Source organism: Pelophylax lessonae (assembly GCF_965119305.1).
Source record: "Pelophylax lessonae genome assembly, chromosome: 2".
Lineage (NCBI taxonomy): Eukaryota > Metazoa > Chordata > Amphibia > Anura > Ranidae > Pelophylax > Pelophylax lessonae.
Window position 1 is genome coordinate 75,260,660 of NC_138769.1, and position 27,724 is coordinate 75,288,383.

The window sequence follows — 27,724 nt, forward strand, 5'->3', positions numbered from 1 at the left end:
TACATTATATATGCAATTCCTATTGAGTTAGGAATGCTAGTAGCACAAGGATTAAAAATAGTTCATGTTGGTTGAGAGTGTATAGTTCTGCTCTAGGGGGTCTTTTACACTTATGGCTTATGGACGGTAAAAATAGGTAATTAAGAGGCAGTTTTACTGCCCCTGACCACCCACCTTTACTGTTTGCAGACCCGCTTCAGTACATTTACTGTGGCAGGTCGGCTCGTACAGACATGATCCCATACCCGTACGTTTCGGCTTTTTTCCAGAACTGCTCCCACAAGAGCGTGCAGACCTGTAAGACTGTTCTGCCATTTGTTGCATTACAAGGCATTCAGAAGGTCCCGGGCCAATGTTTTATGGTTGGCACGCACTGATTGGCTGAGAGAAAGATGGAAGAGAGCCCTGTGTGGGTAAACAATACAGGACTCTCTTCATACAGCAGCAATGTTCTGTTTTTTTCTCCCTACAAAAGTAGCATACAGAACACAGTAAATATTGTTAGACACACATTTACAGCACATTCACGCTGCCGCGACAGGATTTTGTGGGGCGACCTCGGCGCGACTTGCACGGACTTCATATAATTGAAGTCAATGCAAGTCGCCTCCAGGTCGCCCCAAAGTAGTACAGGACCCTTTTTCTAAGTCGGAGCGACTTGTGTCGCTCCTATTAGAACGGGTCCTGTACTATTCAATTGCGAGCGACCGACCGCGACTTGTCAGGTGACCAAGTCACCTGACAAGTCGCGCTAGTGTGAATGGACCCTAAATCCCTTGATCGCTCTAGATGTTAACACCTTCCCAGCCAGTGTCACCTTCCCTGATCACTGTATTACTGTCACTGGCAGTTAGTGTCAGATTGCCCGCCGTTAGTGTCTTATTAGTCGCTGATCATCGCCATTACTAGTATTCAAAAAATAAAATAAAATTCCAGTAAATATATACACCATAGTTTGCAGACGCTATAACTTTCATGCAAACCAATCAATATATCCTTATTGGGATTTTTTTTTTTAATTAGATATGTTTTATAGCATAAAAGTTGTTTTTTGTTTTGTTTTTTTGTTTAATTTTGGGGGATTTTTTTTTTTTGTTTATATCTCAAAAGAATAAAAACTCGGTGGTGATCAAATACACTATGTGTGTGAAAAACAAATATAAAATTTAATTTGCATTCAGCCTTGCATGGTCGTGCAGTCACCAGTTAAAGTAGCACAGTGCCGACCTGCAAAAAAAGGCCTGGTCGTGAAGGGGGCAAATCTACTGGAGCTCAAGTGGTTAAAATATACTGTTACAAAGGGGGAAATACTTGCCGTCACATTCTGTGAGCAGTACTGCCGCCAAATGTAATCCAAGTTAATGGAGTCCTCTCCCATTTAGCTTCTACCCCCCCCCCCCCCTCCTTCTTACAGAATCCAATGGTTCCTTTCCCAGCAGTATCCAGTCAGTTGATTTTGGCATGATTGTGCGTTGCTTTGCCTACAGAACTGTATCATTTATTCACAGGAATCTCAATGGAGCATGAGTACAGAGATGTCACCACACTCATAGTTCATTGATACTTCCTCAGACCCATAACTGAACGCATAGACCTGTGGCTGGAGGAATAGTTTGCAGAAGCCTGAGCATTGCACTAGTGATCGAATGATTGCTCTTGCAATACTTTGCAGGCTCCAGGAAAAAAAATGCAATTTTTTTTTTTTTATTATTCAGTATGGGTAAATGTATAATCTTTCTGCAAGGGGTGGGATATGCTCTTAAAAACGGAGAGTGGTCCCCCCTCTAAAAATTAAAAGTCAGCAGCTACACATACTGTAGCTGCTGACTTTTAAAGGATAAAACCAGGCAAAACCTAACTAACGCTAAACCTGCTCTGTGCCACATTCTAATCTATCTAACCCTGTAAAGCAAAAAAATCGCTGTACCTACCTATTCTGCACCTGACCTGGTCCAAGCTCCAGCGAAGGAAGCTGTGTGCAGGTAGAGGACCGACAATGATTGAAATGAATGAGAAGTGATGTCACCCATTGACTTACTATGGGGCTTCTGTTGTCGAAGGCCCTCCTGCACCCGCCTCCACACTGAAGCTGCCGGACCGTACCAGGTCGGCTGCAGAATAGGTAAGTACAATGATTTTTGTTTTATAGGGTTAGATAGATTAGGTTTAGAATGTGGCACAGAGCAGGATTAGCGTTAGTTAGGTTTTGCCTGGACTTATGCTTTAATATTAAGACACTTACCTGTCCTGGAATCCAGCGATGTCGGCACCCCAGCTGATGTTCTTTTTTACCATGGCCGGTAAGGAAACCCCGCAGAGAAGCCTTGCGGCTTCACAGCCAGTTCCCTACTGCGCATGCATGAAGTGTCCTGGTCTCTCTTACTGGCCCAGCAGCAGGAGGGGGGGGTGGTGAAGGATGGGTGGGTCCAACTGGTACCTCACTGCAGGGAGGTCCGACGGAAGTGGGGACAGGATAGAAACCCCCCCCCCATAAAGGTGCCAAATTGTCACCGGGGGGGGGGAGGAGTCAGATAAGAAGAGGTTCCACTTTTGGATGGAACTCCGCTTTAAGGACTGACTAAAATAAAAAAAGATAAAAAAGGTTCAGCTTGCTAAAAAAAAAAAAAGTAAAAAAAGAACACTGCTGTTGGATTGGACACTCAGTAAATTTAAGAACTGAAACTACCACCCGTCTCTTGTGCCCATTTGTAGCAGATTCATCACATTATGGTCCAATAAATTTATGTATTTATTAATGTACAAATGCTTCACCTGTATGAATCTGATGTCGATCGAAGCCTCATTCTTAGAACTTGCAGCTTGTACTTTGGTCCTATCACGGATCCCGTCGTAAATGTCACGAAGATTCTTGAAATCTGATCCAAATCCTGATCAAACTTGGCTAGCAGGGTAACCTCCTGATTTTGCTCAAACACGGCAGCATCCCTGGAAAATAGCAATACATGCAGATATTGAACATATTAAACTGAACTGATCACAAAACCCAAGCCTGGTCCTGGTCTGCAGATTAGTTACAAACCAACAGGGATGATCTTATTCGGCTTCACTGCCCTTCCACAGACATCTGCCCATAAATCTGACTCAACCATTTAAAAATCACAGCAGCCAGGCGGAAACTTGTCAGCTGAACAGCGCCAGTACCAATACAGATGCAGGCACTTTTCAGGTATGTTGACAGCTGATGGAGTCGGTTTTCAGACATAAAATAGCCACAGCAGGAAATTCTTCCATCCATGCAGTTTCAGTGGGTGCAGCGATATGTTAGGTTATTTTACTACAGCCTGTATTTTTCCATGTTCCTATGTGCTTAGTAAAGCTGGCCATAGACCGTTCGGATCTCAGCCAGTTCAGCAAGGACTGGCCAATATTCTAACCATGTATGGGCAGGCTGAATGTACCCAAGTTGATCAATCGATCAACTTTGGTACAACCAGCCTGTTGGATTTAACATGGGATTATTGATAGTGGCTATTATAACTGCAAGCAGTATTCACTGTGTTCTCCTGTTGGGAATAGTTCCCCCGGCTGAGAGAACATGATGGCTCCGCGGGTGTGATTACCCTCATCAACAATGATTATGTTGATTGGATAATCAAGTGATTTTTCTGGCCTGGTACTCCATCTATGGCCAGCTTTAGCCTATGGGTTCATGCTATCCCACCCCCTCCCCCTTACAACCTCCTGACACTAGCAATGAGAGGTCTACTTAATAACTAGCGCTTGTCGGCTCCAATCACTTGGCCAAGCAAGTAGCACAAGCAGCATCCAGTGGAAAACAAAGGGGGGATAAGCATGGCAGCCTCCCATACCTCTGCTTGTCTCTCTTGCCACAGCTTGTCTCAGTCAAATGTTAGGAACAGAGACAAGCACACTGGTTATCAAATAGCCCATCTCCTGCTAGCTTCTAGACATTACAATACAATGAAAAAAAAATGAAAATAGAAGTATGGGATTCGCTTGTTTGTGAATCATACTTGCCTAGCTGGATGCAGCATCGGTCCGATGCTGCATCTGCCCCCCGCTGGCTCTAACAGAGAACCAAGCAATCAAACATCGCCGATCGCTCAGGCCTCACAGCAACGTGAGCAGAGAGCTGGTGACTGGCTCTCTGCTCTGAACCCCCCCCCCCCCCCATGCTCACTCGAGCACTGGGCTGTGGAGAGGGCAGGAGCATGCGGCTCAGGATCTCAGCGGCTCGCTGAGAGTCTGAGCTGGGGGCCGGACCAGGCATGTGGGCAAATGCTGACCATATCGTCGCAATCCTTCCCGAGCCTGGACTTGCTCTATGACATTAGCTGACAGCAGGCTTCAGCCCCCTGTCTGCTAAAAACGGGTCCAAGGAGCGCAAAGATAACAGCACTCCTGTGAGCCACAGGACACGTACAGCCAAACAAGCTTTGTCTGTATTTCTTTAAAATGTGTCAAAAGTAATAAAAAAGTATACATAATGAACTAAAAAACTTACTGGTCCAACTTTGATTCAGTTACATTTCCGGATTTCGATTCAACTTTGATGGTAATATAACCCCTCCTTGTATTTGTATTTGATGTAATAAAATCCAAGTAATAATGAAATACTAAAAAAGGAAGACACCAAAAATGTTAATTACAAACAACAGATTAGTTTCCAGTTTTTACCCTATCAGCAAGCATCTGCTCGTCAAGTCGCATTTTTGTAAGGTCTTGGATAGACTAGGGAGGCATTAAAAGGATGAGATCCCCTTTGTAAAAAAAATAATAATAATAATAATAATAATAATAATAGCACACCTTTTTGCAGGTAAAAAAAAATGTGCATTTATTTTTACTAGGAGCCTACAAAGCATTGAACCCACAATCAGTAAATTATGGGTGCAATAGAGACTGTCAGTGTAAGCTGTCTGCTCATACCTTATACGGGCAGCCAGTTACACACTGACAGGAAGCATCAATGAACTACCTAGACCACTCAACAGCACTCCATTGAGAACTACAAGCTGAAAGTCGTTAAGGATGTCGGTACTTGTAGTCCTCACATTCACAGAACTCTGTGAATGAACGACACAACTGGGTGGGCAGAGCCCTGCACAGCCACATTTTTTTAAATCAATTGCGACAGCAAGGGCAGGGAGAAGACGGGGACGATGGGGAATTGGGGCTGCTGCATTTGTAACATGTTACACCCTAAATATAGGCGTAACATGTTACAAAAGGTGAACTTATCCTTGAACATGTGTCAGATTTTTGGCCCATTAGGGAGATTTTCGCTTACTTCATGTTGAAATTAAAGCAGAGTTCTCAAATGTTCTCAAAGAAAATGATCCCCTTCCTTTTCCAGTGACAGCTCTAAATTTTTACTTTTTCTTTCAGTCTCCGTGGTAAAGGTTACCAGGACAAATACGGTGCGTGAATTCATCCAGTGGCAAACAATAAAATCTGATGGCAGTTCTAAGGCTACACCGGCACTTAGGGCAAGTGTGAATAGTAGCAGAAGGAATCAGACTCTTGCTCTGGCTCTCAGTAGTTAGTTGTGGCCGCCTGCTCAGTTATAATAAGTCGCCAGCAGCCGCAAGCTATTTGCAGCTCTCTGCACAGACAGCAATTGCCTGCGGTGATCGCTGCTGGATGCACACAAAGCGCATTCATTTTTTTCAGAGCTTAGTGAAATCTGCTGATCTCCATCATCCATTCATGTGCAAGCAAGCCTGCTGTTTTTTTTAAATGTCCCTTGCATCTGACTGGGAATTCTTTTCAAAGTGAAGTTTTACCACATTTACTAATCTTTAGGGAAAAGGAGTGCAACTGCACTTTCAAAGTGAAAACTACAAAGACAACAAAACGGAAGGTGCAAACACCTGCCTAGAGAATTACCCAAGAAATGTTTTATTCAAAGACAATAAAACCAATAAAATGCATACGCACAAAAGTGCAGTGTTAAACAACATGTGAACCAGAGGATGCCATGTGGTGTAAGGTGCAAATGCTCCAACAAACTCCCGTTTACTAGCAAGTTGACGCATTTTGGAGGGGGGTGCACACCCCCTTCCTCAGAGCTGTGCTGTTTAGTGGGGTGTGCCCTTGAAATTTGTCAGCTTGCTAGTACATGAGAGGTTATTGAAGCATTTGCACCTTGCACCTCATGGCATCCTTCCACTCACGTGGGTGGTTTAACACTGCACTTTTGTGGTTTTAATGTGTTTGGGAGGGCGCAAACATCTAGTGCATGACCCAAAATGTTTTAGTCAAAGAAAATAAAACCAATAGAATGCATGCTCACAAAAGTGCAGTGTTAAAAACAGCATGTGAACCCCAGAGAATGGCATGTGGTGTAAGGTGCAAATGCTCCAACAAACTACCGTTTACTAGCAAGCTTACGCATTTTGGAGAGGAGCGCGCACCCCTTTCCTCAGAGCTGTGCTGTTTAGTGGGGTGTGCCCCTGAAACTTATCAGCTTGCTAGTACACAAGAGGTCCTGAAGCATTTGCACCTTGCACCACATGGCATCCTCGTGCTCACATGTGGTTTAACACTGCACTTTAGTGAGTATGCATTCTATTGGTTTTATTGTCTTTAAATAAAACATTTTGGGTCATGCACTAGGTGTTTGCACGCTCCCAAAGACAATAAAACCAATAGAATGAATACTCCAAAAAGTGCAGTGTTTAAACCACATGTGAGCAGGAGGATGCCATGTGGTGCAAGGTGCAAATGCTTCAATAACCTCGTGTACTAGCAAGTTGACAAGTTTCAGGGGCACACCCCACTAAACAGCACAGCTCTGAGGAAGGGAGTGCGCCCCCCCTCCAAAATGCGTCAGCTTGCTAGTAAACAGGAGTTTGTTGGAGCATTTGCACCTTACACCACATGCCATCCTCTGCTTAACATGCTGTTTAACACTGCACTTTTGGGAGTATGCATTCTATTGGTTTTATTTTGGGTCATGCACTAGGTGTTTGCGCCCTCCCAGTTTGTTGTCTTCATAGCTTTCCCATTGGATTCCCCTATCTGAAGTGGGTTGTATCCCCCAAGCATTGGGCCGTGTATGGACGGGTCACCTGTACAGCCATTTCTCTTTGTGGAGCACTGGGAGTGATTGCTTTTTCTTTTCTTGTGCTTTCAAAGTGCATAGCCTATTTGCCTTTAATAAATCAACCTCACTATATTCAATTTCATTTCTTTTTTTGCTTAATAATCTGCTTATACAGCTCAGATCAGTAGAAGGCAATTGTCTGGCATGGCTTGAAAACACAGGTTTCATTATCGACACATGGGCTGATAAATCCTTGTATTTTTCTGTTTAATGTCTTCACCAGGATCCCGTCTTCTCTGCTGTAATTATATTTGTATGTTTACCGCATCTTTACTGCGTTTCCACAAAATCAAGGTCAAGTTGTGCACTTGTTCTCTTTGTTGTAAGAGAGACGAGGGCTTAGTCAATCCCTCGAGTGGCGGGGATAATTCTGTTTTGTACGCCCCTGCAGCACAGAAAAGATTAAAGATCACTGCGCAGCCGAGAGAACAAAGCAGCTGCGGGCCGCGACCACACAACAATATTTAAATAGGTCCCAGTGTGAAAAGAAGCCTGGGTGGATCGGCCCTAATTCGGCTACAACAAAGAAGTAGGCCAAAAGAAGACAAACCCCCCTCCTACACTGTACAGTCCTCTTCTCATCCTTATAATTCACAGTTCACATTATTCCGTCTGAAGCAATTAGCGTTCCAAGCAAATGTCGCCAACTTCCCCAAGCTACTATTATCTCCCTCTGACAGCTTTTTATTTTATGCAAATTCAATTTCACTCACTGCAAAACGGTTTCACCGTAGCCGTATCAAAATAAGCCTTCGTCACTGGAGGATTCTTCGCCACCAGATAATCTCTCCACTTGTCAGCGTAAAAACCTGTAACGCACACGCGGTGTCATTAGTGCCCAACCGCCACACAGGCTCATAATTTATAATCAGCACATTTTAGGCCCTGGCAATTATATAAAGTAATTAGGAGGGTCCTGGAGTGGGTTACACAATGACAATGAATTTTAGCCATCGCCTGCACACAAAAAAAATGAAGAGCAATCTAGCATGAAATGATATTTATTGTGTTATATATCTTAAAATGGCATTGTTTCATTCTACTGGGTGGATGCAGGTGGTTTTAGCTATATGGGTGTTTCATGCGCTTTTGTGGTAATGAAGACATTCACTGAACACGTAAATGGTAATACAGACCGACAATTACAAATCAACATTTCAGCCTAGCGTGATACTGAGTGTTCCAAACACAGGGCATTTTTTCAGGGGGAACGCGGGGGAACACAGTTCCGGCACCTCCAGCACTGAATGTATGTAGTGGCAAGGGGTCCTGGGGTGGGGTGTGATGGAAGGTCCACTAATGCTAGCTGCTGGGGAATCTATTGTTGCTGGACAGGATCTAGTTTTGTGTGGTGGCCTATTGATGCTGGTGGGGTCAATTGTTGTTGCACGGGATCTACTGTTGAGGCAGGGGTCTATTGTTCCTGGCTGCTGGAGACTCCATTGATGCTGGCTGCTGGCAGATCTGTTCTTGCTGCTGGGGGTCAATTGTTGCTGGAGTGATATTTTGTTGCAGGAGTCCAAAGTTGCTGGGGAGGTCTATTATTGCTGGGGGACTCTATTGTTCGGGGTGTATATTGTTGCTGGCTGTAGGGGATCCATTTTACTGCTTTTCTTGTTATTACCCAATTCCATCCAAATCAATTAGCACGACATAATATTTGGCTTTGTATTCTCTAAATCAGGCAGTGCTGGGAGGTTGGTAGGGGGTGGTACTAAGGGACAGTGCTCGGAGGTGGGTAGGGGGTGGAACCAAGGGATGGAACATGGAGGTGGGTAGGTGGTGGAAGCAAGGGATGGTGCTGGGAGGTGGGTAGGGGGTGAAACAAAGGGATGGTGCTCGGAGGTGGGTAGGAGGTGGAACCAAGGGATGGCGCTTGGAGGTGGGTAGGGGCAGAGACAAGAAGTGACTCAGAAGGGGGGAGTCCCTGCACCTATTCTCTGAGAAAAAAAGCCCTGTCCAAACATATCTATGGGATTTATGGCCTTTTTGGGACAATTACTGCAAAAAGTGTATTCTAATGATGCCATTTGATTATCATATGATACATACAGTACATATTGAGTGTATTAGGCTCCATTCACACGCGCAGTCAGGGGACAGTAAAAAACAGGCAGTTGATCTCAGATGAGTAGACATTGCAGCAGAGGCAGCACCACCTGTCAAACTCTCCCATGAAAGTGAATGGGGCCGCAATGCAGTTGCAAGACCAACGCTTGGCCCGCAATTCAAAATGGACGACACCTGTAACAGCATCTGTGTCTAAAGTAGCATTTTAGGCAAACTTGGGTTTGTGTTTGTAGGTTTAAGAATTTTACTAGATTTTATTATTTTAATAATTTTATTTAAAATATATTTATGTATTGTTTACTATTTTTGTAAGGTTTTTTATTATTATTATTATTTTTTTTTTTTAATATAGCTAATTCTAGTTGTGGATCTGTGTCTGGGTATATATTGCATCTATGCATTTTCACACACATTTTTCTTGAAGGTAGAGGCACATTTTTGGATATTGTAATTATTCATTGATCGACAAATGTTTTCTTAGTTAAAAAACTGCAGACTTTTCATTTCCAGGTAAAAAGTGAATCTAAGCCCAAAAGAAAAAAAAATGTAATGTATAAATCGCAGCTTACCAATCCAACCAAATGAGATGGCTGCATTAGTTTTCTTTTTAAGCTAGTTTGTCTTGTATTTTTCAAATAGGGATCTAGCCAGCAAGTCTATTATTTTTCAGTTATCTTTAACAGACAAAGCAGTCTGAAAAGCTGCTGTTAAAGAGTGGATACAAACCATTTAATACTGACAGGGGTGCTTACAATGGTCAGCTTTCATTTAGGTAAAATATTTTTTCCAAAAAGAAACAAAAAAGATTTTGGAAAAAAAAAAAAAAAAAAAAAAGGTTTCTCTACCTGCTAAAACATATTAGTTGGAGTTAGGCTTTACATTTTTAGTGACTTTTGTAAAGTCCACCTAAATCTACTATTCCATCCATTACTACCCTCTCCATATGTCAAAAATCCATCAGAAGGGTGGCTACGTTGTTCTTCCATAGATAGGGTGGAGGTCTAGTGTAGACACCCTAAGCCCCCGTTCACATAGGGGCGACGCTACTTCGCACCGCGACCTCCGAGGTCGCGGTGCGAGCAGCGCGCCGCAACCTCAGACCCGCCGCCACGGACTTCATAACATTGAAGTCTATGGCGGTTGCCTCCTGGTTGCCCCAAAGAAGCTCCGAACCCATTTTACTAAGTCGGAGCGACTTGTGTCGTTCCTATTAGAACGGGTCCGCAGCTTCCCTATGGGAGGCCACCTACGGCGACCGATGAGGCGACCAGGTCGCCTCACAGGTCGCCTTAGTGTGAACGGGGGCTTAGACAGTATGTGTGTCTGTTACTGATCAGATCAATAGGTGAAAATAAAAAATAATACTAATGGAGCCTCCACATCTAGGGGATTGGTAAATTGCAATATACGGTAATACACATTTATTTTTTGATTTAGATATGTTCTAAACTGGGATTAGGCCATGCAGGGAAAAGCTACATGTTCACTTTTGAGGCAAGGCCACCAGCTGTTTAGAATCACTTTCCATTTTCTTTCCTGCTACCCCGTTTAGCTACCATGAGCTAAAGTCACACAAGGTTTGAGGACTCTGCCCTTACCACCCCTGCATGAGCAAAGCACAGGCTCACTGTAAGGCCCCTTTCACATGGGGCGGGCTCCAATTTGATCAGCAGGGGATATGTCTGCTGAGCAGAGCAGAGCAGGTGGATGGCAGGTCTGTGTCTGCTCAGTTTATGCAAGACGGACATAGACAGAGTGGGCCAGGTGTAAACAGACTCCACTCAATTTGCACCCGACTGCCCTCCGATCCGTCCAGACAGAGGGGGAAAGATCCCCATCTGTTATTTTTAGCGGATCAGTTTGGAGGTAGGGGGGTGTAAATGGACACAAGTCTGTTTATACCCACCAGTCCATATAGGTCAATGCAAAAAAAAAAAACAGACAGGTGGACCTGATCTGACCTTTCATGTAAAAAGGGCATGATGTTTTGGGGTTTTTTTCCCATAAAAACACAAAATACTTTTCGCTGCTATTTGTTACAAAATGTAATTGTCCTTTGTTCCTTTAAGGTATAGATAATCAATTCTTCTTTCTTTGTTTCTACAGGTCACAAATATTGTTCTTCACCTATATAAGTCAACAGATATAATTTCTTCCATGTGCTACTGAATATCATTTCCTTCTGTTTCTGTATCATTTCTTTATCCTCGTGTACATTACTGAATATCATTTCTTTATCCTGGTGTACATTACTGAATATCATTTCTTTCTGTTCCTGTAGGTTACAGAATATCAATCTGTGTTTCTATAGGTCAAAAAATGTGTTCTTTGCCAATTTATAATTTAGCATATATGATTGCTCCTATGTATTACTGAATGTAAATTTTTGCTCCTACAGGGTACTATGAATATGTTTTCTCTGTTCCCATATTGTTAAAGTGATTGTAAAGTCTTGTGTTGCTGTTTTTTAAAAAAAATAAATAAAAAACAATGTTATGTTCCATTTACCTCCTCTGTGCAGTTGGTTTTGCACAGAGCAGCCCGTATCCTCCTCTTCGCTGCTCCTGGTCCCTCCCTCCTGTCGAGTGCCCCACAGCAAGCAGCTTGCTTATAGGCACAGCCTATTGCATTAGGGTGTGCGCCCCAAAACTCAAACACATGTGTGTGTGCGCGTGTATTGTCAGTAGGGTAGAAGTTTTTATTTTTATTATTTTTCACAATTTTTTTTTTTTTTAATACCCTCGTTAGGGAGCTTTGGTGAAATATTAGGGGTTTAAAACAGGGGGAATCTGCGCCACATAGGGTGATTAGGGTGTGCCCGAGCATATCAGGCACCCCCTGTGCACACACCTGTGAACTATGCTATGGGGGCACCCAAGCCAAGCTGCAGCTCCATGTGTCCATTCAGACATGGAGCTGCCATTCGCCCCCCCCCCCCCGCTCTCCTGATTGGCTAACTGACTTTAATTGACAGCAGTTGGAGCCAATGGCGCCGCTGCTGTGTCTCAGCCAATCAGGAGGAAGAGGACAGCCGAGGGACTTGTGGACATCGCTGGATAGAGAGGGGGCTCAGGTAAGTATTAGGGGGTGCTGGGTCGGCTGCTACACACAGAAGGCTTTTAATATCTTAATGCATTAAGATAAAAAACCTTCTGACTGTAAAACTTCTTTAATTAACAGCCAAAAGGGGGGGATTCATAAAGGGTATCAAAGACACCCTTTAAAATTTGATTGGTCACCACACCAAAATTGTTCTTGTTCGTGGCCTATTCATGTACCTCTCACAGACAGAAAAATGAATCTGTTGAGGGCCAGCACTGAGGTCGGAGCGCCCATACTTGACATTCTTTCCTCCGTACGCTCCCTCTTCAGCCACTGTTCAAATCACACTGACAAGCGCATAGTTAGGGAGTTTGGTTGTACGGTGGGAAGAGCCTGATTGGGTACTATTTCTTTATTGGGTCTGCCTTGCTTTTACTGACAGCACATGAGAGTATGCAAATCTATTAGCCACTATTCAGTTCAATAGCGACTTTGGAATCCATCAGGCCTAGCAGGCCTGATGAGAAACTGTAACTAGTCTCTTGGTTCACCATCTGGCTATGCTCACATGATGACTCAATGCATTTCCCAAATATAGGCAATGCCATAATGAATTTCCCTGTATATGTTCTCTAGCCATCTGTGTTTTTCCAATATTCCTTGATACAGAAGGGTTAAAGGATTCTTACTGATAAGAGTCTTTAATAGAACCCTTTAAATGTAATGAAAATGGCAGCCATATTGCTCTAGTCAGGAGTTTATTAGCATAAGCATGAAAACTCCCAAACACCTATGATGTAGTATCAACAGATCCATTCCTGAACATAGGCCATCTATTGATACATTCAGGTCCAAGGGTCGCTAAACCCACATCATTTTAAAAAAAAAAAAAAAAAAACACACAACTATCTGCTGTATTACATGCTAATCATGCTCAGTCACTATTTTGTTTTCACAATTTGTATTCTGCAAACACCTGGTTGATCCTGCTGTTCTCTATCTTTCCCTTCTATCCATAACCCAAATTTCAGCTAGGGATTTTGCAGCTGTGGTGGCAACTATGAATATGCTCAGTTTTCAGTGAGTTTCTACCCTGGACATCCTGGGCATTCTGGGCATTCCCCCCCCCCCCCCCCCCATCACATCTAAGCAGAACATGTGGGTATATACACAGTGATGATAAATGACAGCCTGCTGCCTCCTTCCTCCATGCCCACCAACCAGCTAAAACACAATAAGAGCGGGATATTACATGTAGATTAATGGTGGCTTTACTTTATTCCTATTCTAAGACACGGTCTGGGGGTGCGTGCCACTGGCAGAAAATCTACCCACACCATGTTATCTTATTGTACAATCCCCTTTAGATCTGCCATCAACTACATAGTGCAAGGACCTGCCTGATTTCATACAGACTGATTGGACAGTTTAGTTAGGTTCACAAATTACACAGTTACGGTAAATCCGAAGTTGATTGTATAAAAGTTGTACAGTCAGACTATAATGTGTATGGTAACCCTTATAGAGAACAAAGTGATCTGTGAGTATACAAAAACGGCCTACTTTACCTAATACTGGACAGCCGAGGGGTCCGTATTTCCTGCAATCCACACATTTCCCAGTACGGTAATCTTTGTAAGTTTCACAAGGAAATGTAACAACGCTGCAAGACGCATTTAAAGATGCGATATATAGAAAAACTGAGCGCTGGTGATCACACTTGAAATATTCAGAGCCTGCAGGAAAGAACAAATGAAAAAAAATGACAAGCAAGTAATCAAAATATACATGAAACCTTTTCCTCATTTAATTGAAACCCAGTTTCTGATAATAGATACAATGTATTGAACCCTCTGAGGCCAACTCAGAAAAGTAGAGCTTTTATAGTGTTTTCAAAATTGTCAAAACCCATCAACATGTTCCCAGCTTTACAGTGATAACCTTAAAACACCAGCCCAACAAAACCGATCGATGCAAGAGAGCTGGTAACCACCAATGGATTTATTAGATCTGTAGTGCTACCCCCGCCGGGGCCACTGGTAAAGCTGGATCTTCCCTAATAGTACAGAGGCTGCCCACCACCACAAGAACTAGTCAATACACTCCAGGTCCAATAACTCAGTCTAGGTGATGTCTTTTTGATTTTTATGGCTTGCAGAAGAGGGGTTAGGGCATGGGATACTACAAAATACAGCACATTAACAAGAGGACACTCTTCTCTAGACTCCAGGATCCTGCTGAGGACAGAGGAACATTCAGTATGCGGAGACCCTACGAAAGCTGTCTCAACCCACAGCTACCTTTGGACACTTACATCCAAAAAGCACACAGTCACCGGGGATCACAATTCATGTCCCCAGGACAGCTGCACACCTTACAACTTCCTCTGGACGCGGTCAAGTGAAGGAGATAGTCTTCTCCAGACTCAATCCCTTGTGGTGAAGTCCTACAGCCAGCTCCTCAGAAAGAGCACTCCAGGCCCTCAGCTTTACCACAGCCAAGACCTACAAAAAGAACTATACAGTCCACAGGCTGCCTCAGGGCAGCAGCCCCTGAGGCTTTGGAACATTCCCTGCCAAAGGAAAAAACAATATCTCCGGGGCTTCAGACCATTTTAGTGTGCTACATATTTGTTAGCTCCTGTAGATAGAACTCTCAGGTCTGCACACATGCTGCTCCAATTATAAGGGGGCTGAGTCATTCATTACCTCTTTTGGTAAATGCAACAGGACCCCCAAAACTCCAAGGCAGGTGGGCACAGAACATGCCCAAAACTCCAAGTGGGCGGAAATAGGGAACTATTCTCTCCGTGACAACACAACTAGGATTCTTACATGCCCATTTAGTTTTTTTAGTGTAGAGAGAGATTATGTGTCTCTGCTTGAACTGTAGTGAACAAAATACTTTTAATCTATTCATATCAACGGTTTCTTCAGCAAAAAATACATATGACAGTTACCTGATAAGATCGTTTTTGGACATCCAGGTTGGTCTGTTCCTCCATTTGGGTAGAAATCGATATTTCCCAAGCTCTCCTTATATCCAAGAGCTAATGACAAATTTGAATAGGTTACACTATTATGTACAAATAACCTAAATATACAATGTTTGGTTTCAGCAGACCACAAGGTCATGAGCAATAAGGCCACAGCCATATTCAGGCTAAGAATAAGTACATTTATATGGTTGTCACACATGCACACAGACATTATTATGATTATTATTATATAGTCTATACATATTTTGCAACACTTTACAGAGTGTAGACCATTCAAATCAGTCCTTTCCCTAGCGCATCTTCGCATAATATTCCTACCACAGTCGTAATAAACAGGTAGAACATACAAAATCATAGCAGAAATAAACATGCCCCTATTTAACTGACACGCAAGACCCTAGTGTTGTTTATTAAGAGTACAACTTAGGGCTCTTTCACACGGAGCGGACCGCATTGCTATCCGCTCCGGCACTTTTTTTTTTCCTCCGCTCCGTATGTCTGCATATCATCCCATCCGTTTGCAGGATAAAAGGACATAATGTAAGTCTATGGGCATTGCGGATGTCAGCGGATGACACCGCTGACATCCGATTTTCCTTCCTTTCCGTTTTTTGAACGGAGGAAAAATAGGGTTCTGTTCCGTTCCAAAAAATGGAACAGAACTGAAAGGAAGAAAATCGGATGTCAGCGGATGGTATTCCGCTGACATCCGCAATGCCATTGACTTATATTATGTCCGTATTATGTCCGTAATCATCAAAAAAATAGGATGATTTACAGACATACGGAGCGTCCGTGTGAAAGGGCCCTTAAGGAAAAACCCTTTTCTTTTGGAAAGAGTGGAGAGGGATTAGAACGCTTGTCAGTATTTATTGCAGTCTGTGCCCCCATTAAGAAGATTCACCCTCTCCATTTGTCCTCTTTAGTGCCGGTTCACATTTGTGCGGCTGCGGAGATCGCATGTAATTCGGAACGCACTGCTCCTTCATTACATGCGATCTCATGTGCGGTGCGAATTTCAGCCATACACTTTGTATGGCTGAATTCGCACTGCATCCGCACCAAAGAGGCACAGGAGGCATTTTTTGAGCCGCATCAAAATCGGATCGCACAGTGGTTCACACTTGTGCGATCCGATTCTGTGCGTACTTGCAGATCGCACTGCGATATGCAATCAAACTGGGGGTGTCAGTAACTTTTAATTGACACCCCCTGCGTATCGGATATGGCAGTGTGAACTGCCAGATGTGCGGATGCGATGCGGTAACACGCTGCATATTCCCAGCGTTCCCGCATTGCACAAGTGTGAACTGAGCCTTACTACTATTATTGAAAAGTAAAAAAAAAAAAAAAGTAAAAGAAAATCCCAATTTTTGGGTTGTCCCCAGAAAAGTAATAGAGGGGAAATCTTCCAGTGGGGACACCAGTTCTAGTGAACTGGGGGTCCCCAAGGAATTCCCTAATTTGCAGAGATTTCCTCTCACTTCCTGTTTGACTGTGGGACAGGAAGTGAAGGGAAATCTCTACAATGGGACACAGAGTGCGAAAAAAAAAAATAAAAAATCTGTCGAGTCATACCCCTCCATTGCTCTATCCAAAAAAAAAGGTTTTGCCTATATTTCTACTTTAAAGGAGCATCCTTCTAAAAGGCCATGGAGACTACACCAATTTTGTAAATTCTACTGCCGAATGAATGCATGTCCTAAGGCAGTGTTCCCGAACCCACACAGCTAGTTTTATAGCATTACTGAGACAAAATATTCCACCTGTGCAGAGCCAAAGTTTCTTACAACGTCAATATGACTTGATTTTTGGATTTTGGTTTTGTACAGGTTTTGATTCAGATAGCCATTTGTGGATTCAGAGAGGAATTTGTTTCAACCTTAGGTTAACAGAAGATACTCAGGAGATCTGGGGCTGGGTTGTTTCTTCTTCCTTTCTGGGTTTTATGATAGACTGAACTTGATATACATGTATCGTTTTTCAAACTAGTAATTTATGGAACTAAAAGTTGAAGAAAAAGATTTTTTGCAAGGATCTACATCACAGGTGTCAGCACAAGGCCCGCGGGCCGAATGCAGCCCCCCAGGCCATTTCATGTGGCCCTCGCACCTCTCCTGCAGCTGCGACACCCCCTTGCCGCTGCCCCCACCCTGTCTCAGTAGTCAGCAGCAGAGCGAACAGAACTCCTTTGCCAGATCCTGTGGGTCTCTGTGCTGCTGTAAAAAGGCTTGTCTTTGCCCAACCCCCCTTCTCAGCAGTTTGCAGCAGAGAGGAGGGCAAAACTCCTCCTACAGATCCTGCACCTCGCTGTGCAGCCACAACACCACCTTGTCTCTGCCTCCCCTGGTCTCAGTATTCAGCAGACTCTGTAAGCTGACTCCAGACCTCCTCTGGTCCTCCTCCAGACCTTGCACTTTCTTCTTCCCAGATCCACCAGCATCTTCCTGGGAGTAGCACCAGGTAAGGGGGTGCATAGTAATACAAGGAAGGATGGGTGACTTTTGTCTTATGATGGTGGGGGGGATCTTGACATCTCATGTAAGGGTGCGTGGGGTGCTCTGGACATCTGATCTTACAGCTATAACTGGCCCTTTGAGGGCAACCATAATGCTGATGCGGCCCGCGATTAAATTGAGTTTGACACCCCTGATCTACATAGATCACAGAGTCTTGTGATTGAAGCCATAGGTGTCCAAAATGATTAGAGCAGAAGACTCCTTTTCCACTTGGGAATAGTATTTTTATTCAGAATCCAGGACGATATATGATCTTTTAATAATAATTTAGGATGTAATAATATGTAATATGGCAGAAACATGCAGGATAATCAGAATACCTGCTGGTGGCTCTGCAATTCCTGGACTGGAACACTGCACCTTGATGTCCACTATCAGGGTCTCCAAGCACCTAGCAGAGCCTAAAGTGGAACTTCACTCAAATCCTGAAGTTCCACTTCCCCCACCCCACTATATTTGGAATCAGGATCAGAGCAGAAGTTTGGCAACCCATTTCTCCTGCACAGCAACCCCCTGGGACATGTCAAAGGTCCCAAGAGTTGGCGGGACCATTCTGATTGTGCTGTGCAGCTCATGCATGCACAGTGAAGAACCGGCTGTAAAGCCGAAAAGAGCTACAGCTGGATTCCCACACTTAACATGAAGGCCAGGGATCTTAAGAACAGGGAAGAACCAGACCTGGCGAGGACAGTGCTGGATCCCTGGACAGGTAAGGGTCTGTTTAGTAAAAGTCAGCAGATACAAATTTTGTAGCTGCTTAGTTTTTGGAAACCTGACTAAAGCTCCTCTTTAGAGTTGAACTAGGCATTTTTTTTCCATTTTTGATAACCTCCGTCAGTTTTTGTCATCTTTGTCCCATTGGAGAAATTCCCCTTAACTTCCTGTCCCAGGATGAAAAAGCATCCTGTTCTCTTTGTATTTCTTCCTTTGTGTAAAATCCCTGGTGTCCCTGCCAGTCCCTCTGCTTTCCTCTCAAAAACTGACCACACTAAGCATGAGCGCACAGCATGGTCAGTTTTCTAGCTCTGCTGGGAACTTCGCCGGCTCTCCAATGATTAGACTTGTCTTGACACCCCTTCAGTGTGCTGCTGTTTCTCCTCCCCAGCTTTTTGAGCTCCTTATGCACCTGATAAACAATGAACTTTTGAAAAAAAAAAAAAAGAAAAAGGGGGAGAAAGAGCTATTTACAATGATTTATATATTGCCTTTCATTTCTATTTTAAACCGAATGGGTTATTTTACAAGGTGAGGGCTTACATATACTTTAAATAGTCAAAATAGTAACTGACATATGGCACAGCAAAAAGCATGAATGCACAAATAGTCTCCGCTCCTGTATGCTTTATTTATATGGTTTTAAACAAGAGAGAATAAAAAAAGAAAATCACTGCAGTTGTAACATTTTGGGTCTACAAAACCCGGTCTCATCCCTCCAATTCTATGCATAGGGACCTCATGTGAGGAATTGCAGGTAGCCTGTCTTTGGGTCCTAATGTTATCTTATACAGTCTACAAGACCTGCTTACATTCTATTGTCTCACTTTAGATTTGGAAAAAGAATTTATCTGAACAGACATTATTGCGGCTCTTTTCCTGACATGATTCTTTCCATTGTTTTAAACATTAACAGAAATTTAAAAGAAGGATAAAAAACACTTATAAATAAGCAGTATATGCTATTAAATATTTAAACTGAAAGATCAAGGCTATGGATGAGCAAGGCAGGAGCAGATACGGCTCTGAATAGCATAAAACATTTTATGTGAACATCATCAATAAATTAAATTACAGCTGTCTCGTCGATTTCCATTCTCTGAAATTGTTAAAAGACTTTTCTCTCTTATCTTTCCTTTAGGAAATCACGGCTAATATATCTTTGCCTTCAGATAATCGCGCCGGAGAACAGAAAATAAAATCCTGATATACTGCCTGCAAAGCCATAACTAATTTTTCAATTACGGAGTCTGAAGCTTCAGAAACCGTCCAAAGATGCAAACCAACTTTTTAAAGATCATTCTATAAGGCTGCGTTGTCTTCCTTCTCTGCTACCTAAATGGAGGAATAAATTGTCCATTTATTTTTAATATATTTCACTTAGCAGATCAGTACCAAGCACAAATAAAATACAATGATGCTAAATTGCAAGTTAGTTCATGGAATAGATATTTTGGCAACATAAAAAAAAAATATATATATATATATATATATATATATATATATATATATATATATATATATATATATATATATATATATATATATATATATATATATGGAAAATACTCAAGCTTTGGTAAAATGAATCCAAAATTAAACTTTATATATATATATATATATATATATATATATATATATATATATATATATTTCTTTAGAGTGTAAAACCATTTTCAAAACCATCAGTCCACCCAAAATTCATTTTTAGTCATACATGGAGCCTAGTGAATTGAGTTAGCCTCTGGTCACTTATGTGTCTTGGATTCTCCAACAATGAGAACTCTTTACAGTAATTCCTGTCTATATTCCTTCCAGACCTATAAGTTTTGGGTTTTCCTGCCCACCTTGCCATGTTTCAAGACCCTTCTGTTAAAATAAAATTAAAACTTAGAGTGTAGAATCCCCTTCAAGCACAGATCTCAACAATGGAGCATCCAAAAGAAATAAGAAACTGTTGTTAATTTTTTCAATATGTACTAAAAACCCTTTAAATTTGCTTGTTAATAATTCCTTGTAAATGGCAATGCTTAAAAACACACATACCATCAGTATCTGAGTGAACAACATCCACAAACTGAGCATCGGTATGGTGTAATCTGTCTTCGGGGGGTTTCCCATTGAATAATGGACCAGCTGGATCCAGGCCTAGGAAATGATACAAGAAAAAAAAAAAAAATACTGACATAAGGACACTTACACCTATTCCTAATCCATATGAAGCAAGATTCTCTACAGATCAATCCAAAATATAATATATTAAACACAAATCAATTGCTTTATTTATTTATGCTTATATAGAACCATCAATTTACAACCCTAAGACCTGGTTCACACTACTCCGACTTGTCAGGCGACTTGGTCGCCTGACAACTAGCACTCCATTCTGTGCAATGGAACCATTCTAATCAGAGCGAAGTCGCTCCGACTTAGAAAAAGGTTCCTGCACTACTTCTGGGAGAAGTCGGAGCGACTTGCATTGACTTCTATTATGAGAAGTCGTTTGCAAGCCGCAATGAAGTCGTGCTGCACGGGTGAATTCAAAGTCGGGGCGACTTTGAGTCGCCCTGGTGTGAACCGACTCTTAAGGTGCTTACAATCTAAAGTTCCTAACTCACATTCATTCTTTGAATAAGAGGGAGGAAAGCCATGTGGGCACAGGGAGAACATGCAAACTCCATGCAGGTGGTGCTATGGTTGGGATTTGAACTTGCAACCCTAGTGCTGCTGAGAACTACTGCGCCACCCTTTTAAGTGCCCTTGGAAGGATTTTGCCAGAATATACCACTGACTAGGGGACTGGAGGTTGAACAGACAGCATTCGGTCTGATGTCCAGCTATTGGCATCTGTAACCACTACGGAGAAAAATCCTTTTTTTTTTACCTTGTGTTACGTCCCCAAATTGTTTCCCAAGCAACACATCAGAAGGTTTAATCAAGGAACCAGCATAATTAACAGTGTAACCCAAATGTTACAATTCCTTTACGAACAGGATCCTAAATTCTATATGAATTTGTTCAACGCTATTACATTCATCACTTCACGAAAAACAAAAGTTGAAGAGTGCATTAAGACAAATAAAATAAATAATGATTACCAGTGATACGGTTGATGGAACCATTGTACATTTTTCCAACATATCCAGAAATGTGTGCACCGAGGCTGACACCTATCATATAGATTAGATCTAAAGATCCTCCTTGGTCCTGGAAAAAAAAAAAATAGAATATTAATTATCATCATCATCAATCATCATCATCAACTAGTTGCCTTCAGGAAAAAAACACTACTGCTAAACTAAGGGGTTTTGCTGATGTAAAAAAAAACAGTTTCCCTTAGAAGTGAAGATACATACAGGACATGGAGGGGGACAGTTGTGTTCTATTTCCAAATGTCACACCATGAAAATGTGATCAAATCAATCACAGCTCATAGTCCATATAGGCAGCTGAATGCTTCCAAGTGCCACGCCACTTCCTGTTTAGCGAATGTCTGCAACCAGTCTGCTGATGTCTGAGTGTCGTTGCACTTTTGTTGCACGTGTTATGGACTATTCACAAGATTGTGTCAGAATCAACAGCAATCTGTCACATAATTAAAGCTGTATTAAAGCTGTATTAAACCCTCTATTGAAAACAATTATTATTATTATTTTTATTATTATATATTACCAATTCTTAGATGTGACGGCTGAATTAGTTTTCTTTTAAGGCTTACTTTCTTCTATTTTCATATGGTGATCCAGCCAGCAAGTCTGTTTTTAAAAAGAACAAGCTCTCTTCCAGATGTATCAGTTTATAATGAGGAGACAATCATTTAACACTGACAGAGCTACTTCGAATGATCAGCTTTGATTCCATATGCCCATCATCACCAAGGTGACCCCTATAGACTGTTAAAGCGTAACTCCACTTTTGTTGAGGAAAAAAAAAAAAAAAACATTCCCCTCTGGGTGATCCATGTACATTACAAGGATTTTAACAAACTTTGTTGCAGATTACTACTTTTTGTTACTCTGAAGAAATCGCGGTTTGTTCCTCTGTGCTAAGTGGGTCAAATGGGAGGGGTTTCATAATTATCTGTCAGCTGTGGCAGCTGCAGGGCTCTAATGAGGAAAGCTGCTGGGCCTGCATCCCTTGTGTTCCTATTGGGAGTCTCTCACCAAAAATGAAATGTTTGTTGCAGGGGATGCCAGAAATCTGACTTGTATCTTAGGCAGACTTCTGGTAAATTGGTGAGCCAATCACACAAGCAGGAAATTATGTTTCTGGGGTGTGGTTGGTATACATTCTGTGTACAGAACAGCTTCAGGTAGCCATATTGAATTGCATTTTCAGAAAATTGCAGCGGCTGCAGATTGAAAAGGAAAGATCATTTTTAATAACATTCAATTACAATATGACTTGTGTCACAATTGTATACGCTATATTGTGTTTTCCCCACGAATGTGTAGTTACCCTTTATGAATGTTTCATGCTTGTTAAACTTTACTTTGGGCTCATCTATATATCATGAAGAACAATGGGTGGTCTTGTCACGTTAACCTGGAAATTTGAATTCTGAACTTCACAGCTAGCTCCACAGGCTCCATATGTCTATTGGGTGGCCTTCGCGGGTGTGCAAGGAAGTACCAAGAGCACTATATTTGCCAAATATTTCTCAAGGAAAGGTAATGAACTACCATTATTGAGAAAAGTGTGACTCTTGTACACTATATCCTTTGAAAAAATTAATGCAGCCACCACATCTAAGGATTGGTAAGCTGCAGTATAACCCATTGCATATTTTGAATACCACTTTAACCACCTCCCACCCGGGCCATTGTAGATATACGGCCGGGCAGGAGTCTCGTCCTTCTGAATGGACGTTCCAGAACGTCCTTCAGAAGGAGAGAGATCTCGCCGCCGCGGGCACGCGCAGCGGCGCGATCTCGATGTGCCTGTGTCCCTCGGACACAGAGCAACATCATTCGGCAGGAGGGCCCTGTGATTGGCCCTCCTGATCACATGACGGCTGTGTCCAATCACAGCCATCATGTAATGTAAATAGAGCCGTTGTAACGGCTTCGATCTCTTCTCCTCCTGACAGATCCTGTCAGTGAGGAGAAGAGGGATGATCGGTGCTGCTGCGGGGATGATCAGTGAGTATTTCTAATTACTCACTGATCACAGGGGGGGGTCTGTGCTGGTAATCAGAACATTGATTACCAGTGCAGCCCTGGGGGGGGGGGGGTGCCACTAAGCCACCAGGGATGCCCACCCATGACCACCAGGGATGCCCACCATGGCCACCAGGGATGGCAAGCAGGGCTCAGAGAGTCCCCCAATGCCCTCCCTATCAGTGTTGCCCACCAATGCCATCTATCAGTGCTGCCCACCAGTGCCGTTATTGCCATCTATCAGTGCCGCCCACCAGTGCCCATTATTGCCCACCAGTGCTGCCTATCAGTGCCCATCAGTGCCCCCCCATCAGTGCCGATCAGTGCCACCCATCACTGCCGATCAGTGCCGATCATTGCCGCCCAACAGCGCCGCCAATCAGTGCCCATCAGCGCTGCCTATCAGTGCCCATCAGCGCTGCCTATCAGTGCCCACCAATGCTGCATATCAGTGCTATCTATCAGTGCCACATATTAGTGCCCATCAGTGCTGCATATCAGTGCTACCTATCAGTGCCCATCAGTGCCACCCCATCAGTGTCTCCTCATCAGTGCCTGTCAGTGCGGCGTCATCAGTGCAGGAAAAAACATATCTATTTACAAAATTTTATAACCTAAACAAAAAAACTTTTTTTTTTTTTTTCAAACTTTTCAGTCTTTTTTTATTTGTGCACCAAAAAAGAAAAAACCTGACGGTGATCAAATACCACCAAAAGAAAGCTCTATTTGTGGGGAAAAAATGACACAAATTTGGTTTAGGTACAGCGTTGCATGACCGCGCAATTGTCATTCAAATTGCAACAGCGCTAAAAGCTGAAAATTGGTCTGGGAAGGAAGGGGGTTTAAGTGCCCAGTATTGAGGTAGTTAAGGAATGGAATTCATGCACCTTTATTGACAATTGTCCCACTCAGAATGGTCAGGGAGGAGAAATGAGTCATCCACATTCACACTTCAGAACTCCACCCAACTGTTCAGCACAAAATTGAAACACGTACTGTACTTAAAGTGGTTTTAAAAGGTGCATTCTATGCATGAAGTGTAAAAAACGTGTGCAGAAATTTTGTGTAACGTATAGACATGTTACCACAGTTACTGCTGACTAGTGGGCGATTTAAACCAAAGTTTTACACAGGATCATTGCTGAATAATCTCTGCCATTCCTGATCCTGAACCAAAAGTTTTTTTTTTACCTTACTGCATTCTATGTAGTAGGGTAAAAAACCTTTTGCATGCAACTCCCTCTTGTAGTTTCCCCCCCCCCCTCCCAAATACGTACCTGAGCCTGATCTCCATTCAGGGATGTGCATGAAAGCCGAGGCTGTCTCAGCTCTCTCGCTCCTCATTGTCTCCCCCTGCTGTCGATCAGAGCCAGTGACAAGGGAGGGTGGGCAGGGCTGAGCCCCACTCTGTATCTTATGGATACACAGAGCAGGGCTCAGGAGCGAGAACGTAAGAACACTTGGCTTGGGGGGGCTTGGGGGTGGAGCAGGAGCATGGGCGGGGGACTCAAGAGTAAGATCGGGGCTGCTCTATGCAAAACCATTGCACAAAGCAGAGAAGTATAACAGGTTTGTTATTTTAATAACATATCAACTAACCCTGACAATCACATTAACTATTATTGAACTGACTTTTGTCTGACTGGCTTCTCAATTTTCCTGGTCTGCCTAGGTTTGATGATCATCTCGGTTACTGACTTTGGTCTAGACTTTTGACTATGATTTTGCCAACTCCCTACCTTGCTGCATGCATATTGCCAATTTATGCTTATTTCCTGGCTGACTTGGCTTTTTACCAGACTTCACTTATAGCTGAACTTGGTGTATTCTGGTTGCCCTATCTGCTGTGCTTCTGCTAGTCTGACACCAGTGCTCCCAATTTTCCAATCTTCAGTTGCAGCTTCCTGACACCTGTACACTTCCATTGCCCTGTGCAGACGCTGTCCTAAGTTTCAGGGGTGCCCAGATAAAAATTGTGTGAGAGGCCACTCTTGACACCTGTGGCTCCTCATACAGGTACGTGACATACTATCTCTTTGTTGAAGGCCAACAGGTGGAGTTCTACGCATGTTTTCACATGTTTAACTATCCATTGTTAGTTTCTCGGCAGAAAAATTTATTTTTTACTAATCAAAATAGCTCAAGCTGAAATGTACACACTTACACACACCTAAATAAATATTTATATCATATTTAAAAATAAATATATCACACACACACCTAAATAAATATGAGCATGGACTCATCCTCCTCCCTGGCTGCTCAGACATATCTTTCAATCAGAGAGTCTGAAAGAAAACCACTCCTACTCTTTTTTTTTATAAATGCCATATTGTTCTGAGAATCCTGCATCATGGGTGCACTCTGCATTATTTATTTGTAAAATAGGTATATATTATAGAAATAAACAAAGCATAGAAGTCATCATGTTTTTTTGTTTATTACAGTATAATATGATGGTTATACTTTAACATTTTCTCTAGGAACATAATTCTGTTATCTAAAAACGATCTTACTCATGTGAACCTTTAGACGGTGGCTTCTGGTACATTATACAGGCATGCTATATGTATTCAATAGTGTTGACATTATGGCTGCCCTATGACTCAATATTTATCTAAAGCAGCTCGGGAGAGGTCTTCTTGTACAGTCACCAGGAGATATATAGTTTATTCCAAGATATATATTTTTCATGGTCTTTTTTTTATCTTGACTAAACAGGACATGCTGAGATTTCTAATTCCTGTGCTCTCTGGCTGTGAGGAATTTAGATTTAGTTCCAGAATGCAGTAAATGGCTGATGTTGCTCTCTATGGCCTTTTGAAGTATAAGCTGACACATGCCTTTTCTATACACTGTGCTGTATATAATAATGTGGAACTGAGATAACTTGTTTGTGACTCATAACACATTCCTTCTTCATCGGTACTAAGAAAATGACTCACATCTACAATACTTATTTTAAATCGAAAGTGGAGACATTTCCGAGGTTATGAAATAAACAACTCCTATAAATATATGATGCTTTGTTTACCACACTCTAAGTATACTTTCCAACCTTCTGAAATGATAAAGAGTGACACCTTTTAGCACACAAATGTGTATGTAGCACCCTCCTAGAGTATAGTTTTGAATCCTGCGCTCACCACAGGTAAATCTATATTGTTCTCTGCCTATCAGAGAGAAGGATCTGTTAGTAAGGTCTGCTCAATGTGCTCAGGTGCTACTCAGTCTGTCTGTAGAGTGTTTCACATTGGTCCAATAGGGAGGCATATTGGACAGTGGGAGGAAAGCTGACAAATGAGTGCACAGGCGTTTAATACAACCCTGGTGATTTGACAGAGCAAAGTGCCTATGTGCATGCTGGGATACTGTATAAAAGAATGGAGCACACATGCTCGGGGTCTTTCGGCTGGATAGAGGAGTCCCAGAGGGAGGGGGCCGCTGCCTACTTTGTGGGGGTTCCATGCAGCCTCAGGTAGTCGACCTGGGGGCCTAGGGAGAGCTAGAGAGGAACTGAACCCAGAGGTCCTGTGAAGCTTACTGAGAGGGGAGAAGGATTGGATTCTGCAGTAAAGTGAGTACAGATCAGTGTCAAGGGGCCTGACCTGAGGAGGGCCACCTCTGCAGCTGGAAGAGTCAGTGGATGGGTGTCAGTAAAGGGGATGCTAGAGAGTGTCCCAAAGAGAATGTAGATTACCAAGTCTATTGCCGGAGAAAGAGCAAGGAGACTTCACTCTTTCCATATATGTGACAGTATGGTTTAAACAATGTGACTGCTTCCACAAGCAACCTGGTGAGGCCAAGTGAGAGTTGTCCTTATCCAATGTACATAGTTCCAGTTGGAGTATCCCACTATTCCCTTCTCTTATCCAAGTTCCACAATAAATACTAAAAACCAAACACCCCTGGACTGTTTATTGAGCAACAAACTATTGGGAGCAAGTGGAGCACTGCTCCCTAGAGGACTGCTGAAGAATAACACTTTTGGATTCCCCTGGGTTACCCGTAGCAACTGCTTGCAGAACTCTTAATACTTTAAGTTCTTGGATCAGTCTAGGGGTTGTTGTTTTTGTTGTTTTATTTATATTGGGGTAGGAGAAGGGATGAGTGGGATACTCCAACTGTTAAC

At 42.6% G+C, this 27,724-nt stretch overlaps 1 protein-coding gene across 1 annotated transcript in view; it reads right to left on the reverse strand.

Annotated features, from left to right (window-relative positions):
* LIPI (lipase I) overlaps nt 1-27,724 on the reverse strand; it is a 69,862-nt gene that overhangs the window by 4,511 nt on the left and 37,627 nt on the right. The window contains exons 3-9 of the mRNA XM_082246556.1: nt 21,532-21,640; nt 20,480-20,581; nt 15,162-15,251; nt 13,771-13,938; nt 7,804-7,899; nt 4,487-4,598; nt 2,773-2,946 (exon numbers count right to left, since the gene is read on the reverse strand). Coding sequence (XP_082102682.1) covers nt 2,773-2,946; nt 4,487-4,598; nt 7,804-7,899; nt 13,771-13,938; nt 15,162-15,251; nt 20,480-20,581; nt 21,532-21,640 — 851 coding nt within the window. The remainder of the gene's footprint in view (nt 1-2,772; nt 2,947-4,486; nt 4,599-7,803; nt 7,900-13,770; nt 13,939-15,161; nt 15,252-20,479; nt 20,582-21,531; nt 21,641-27,724) is intronic.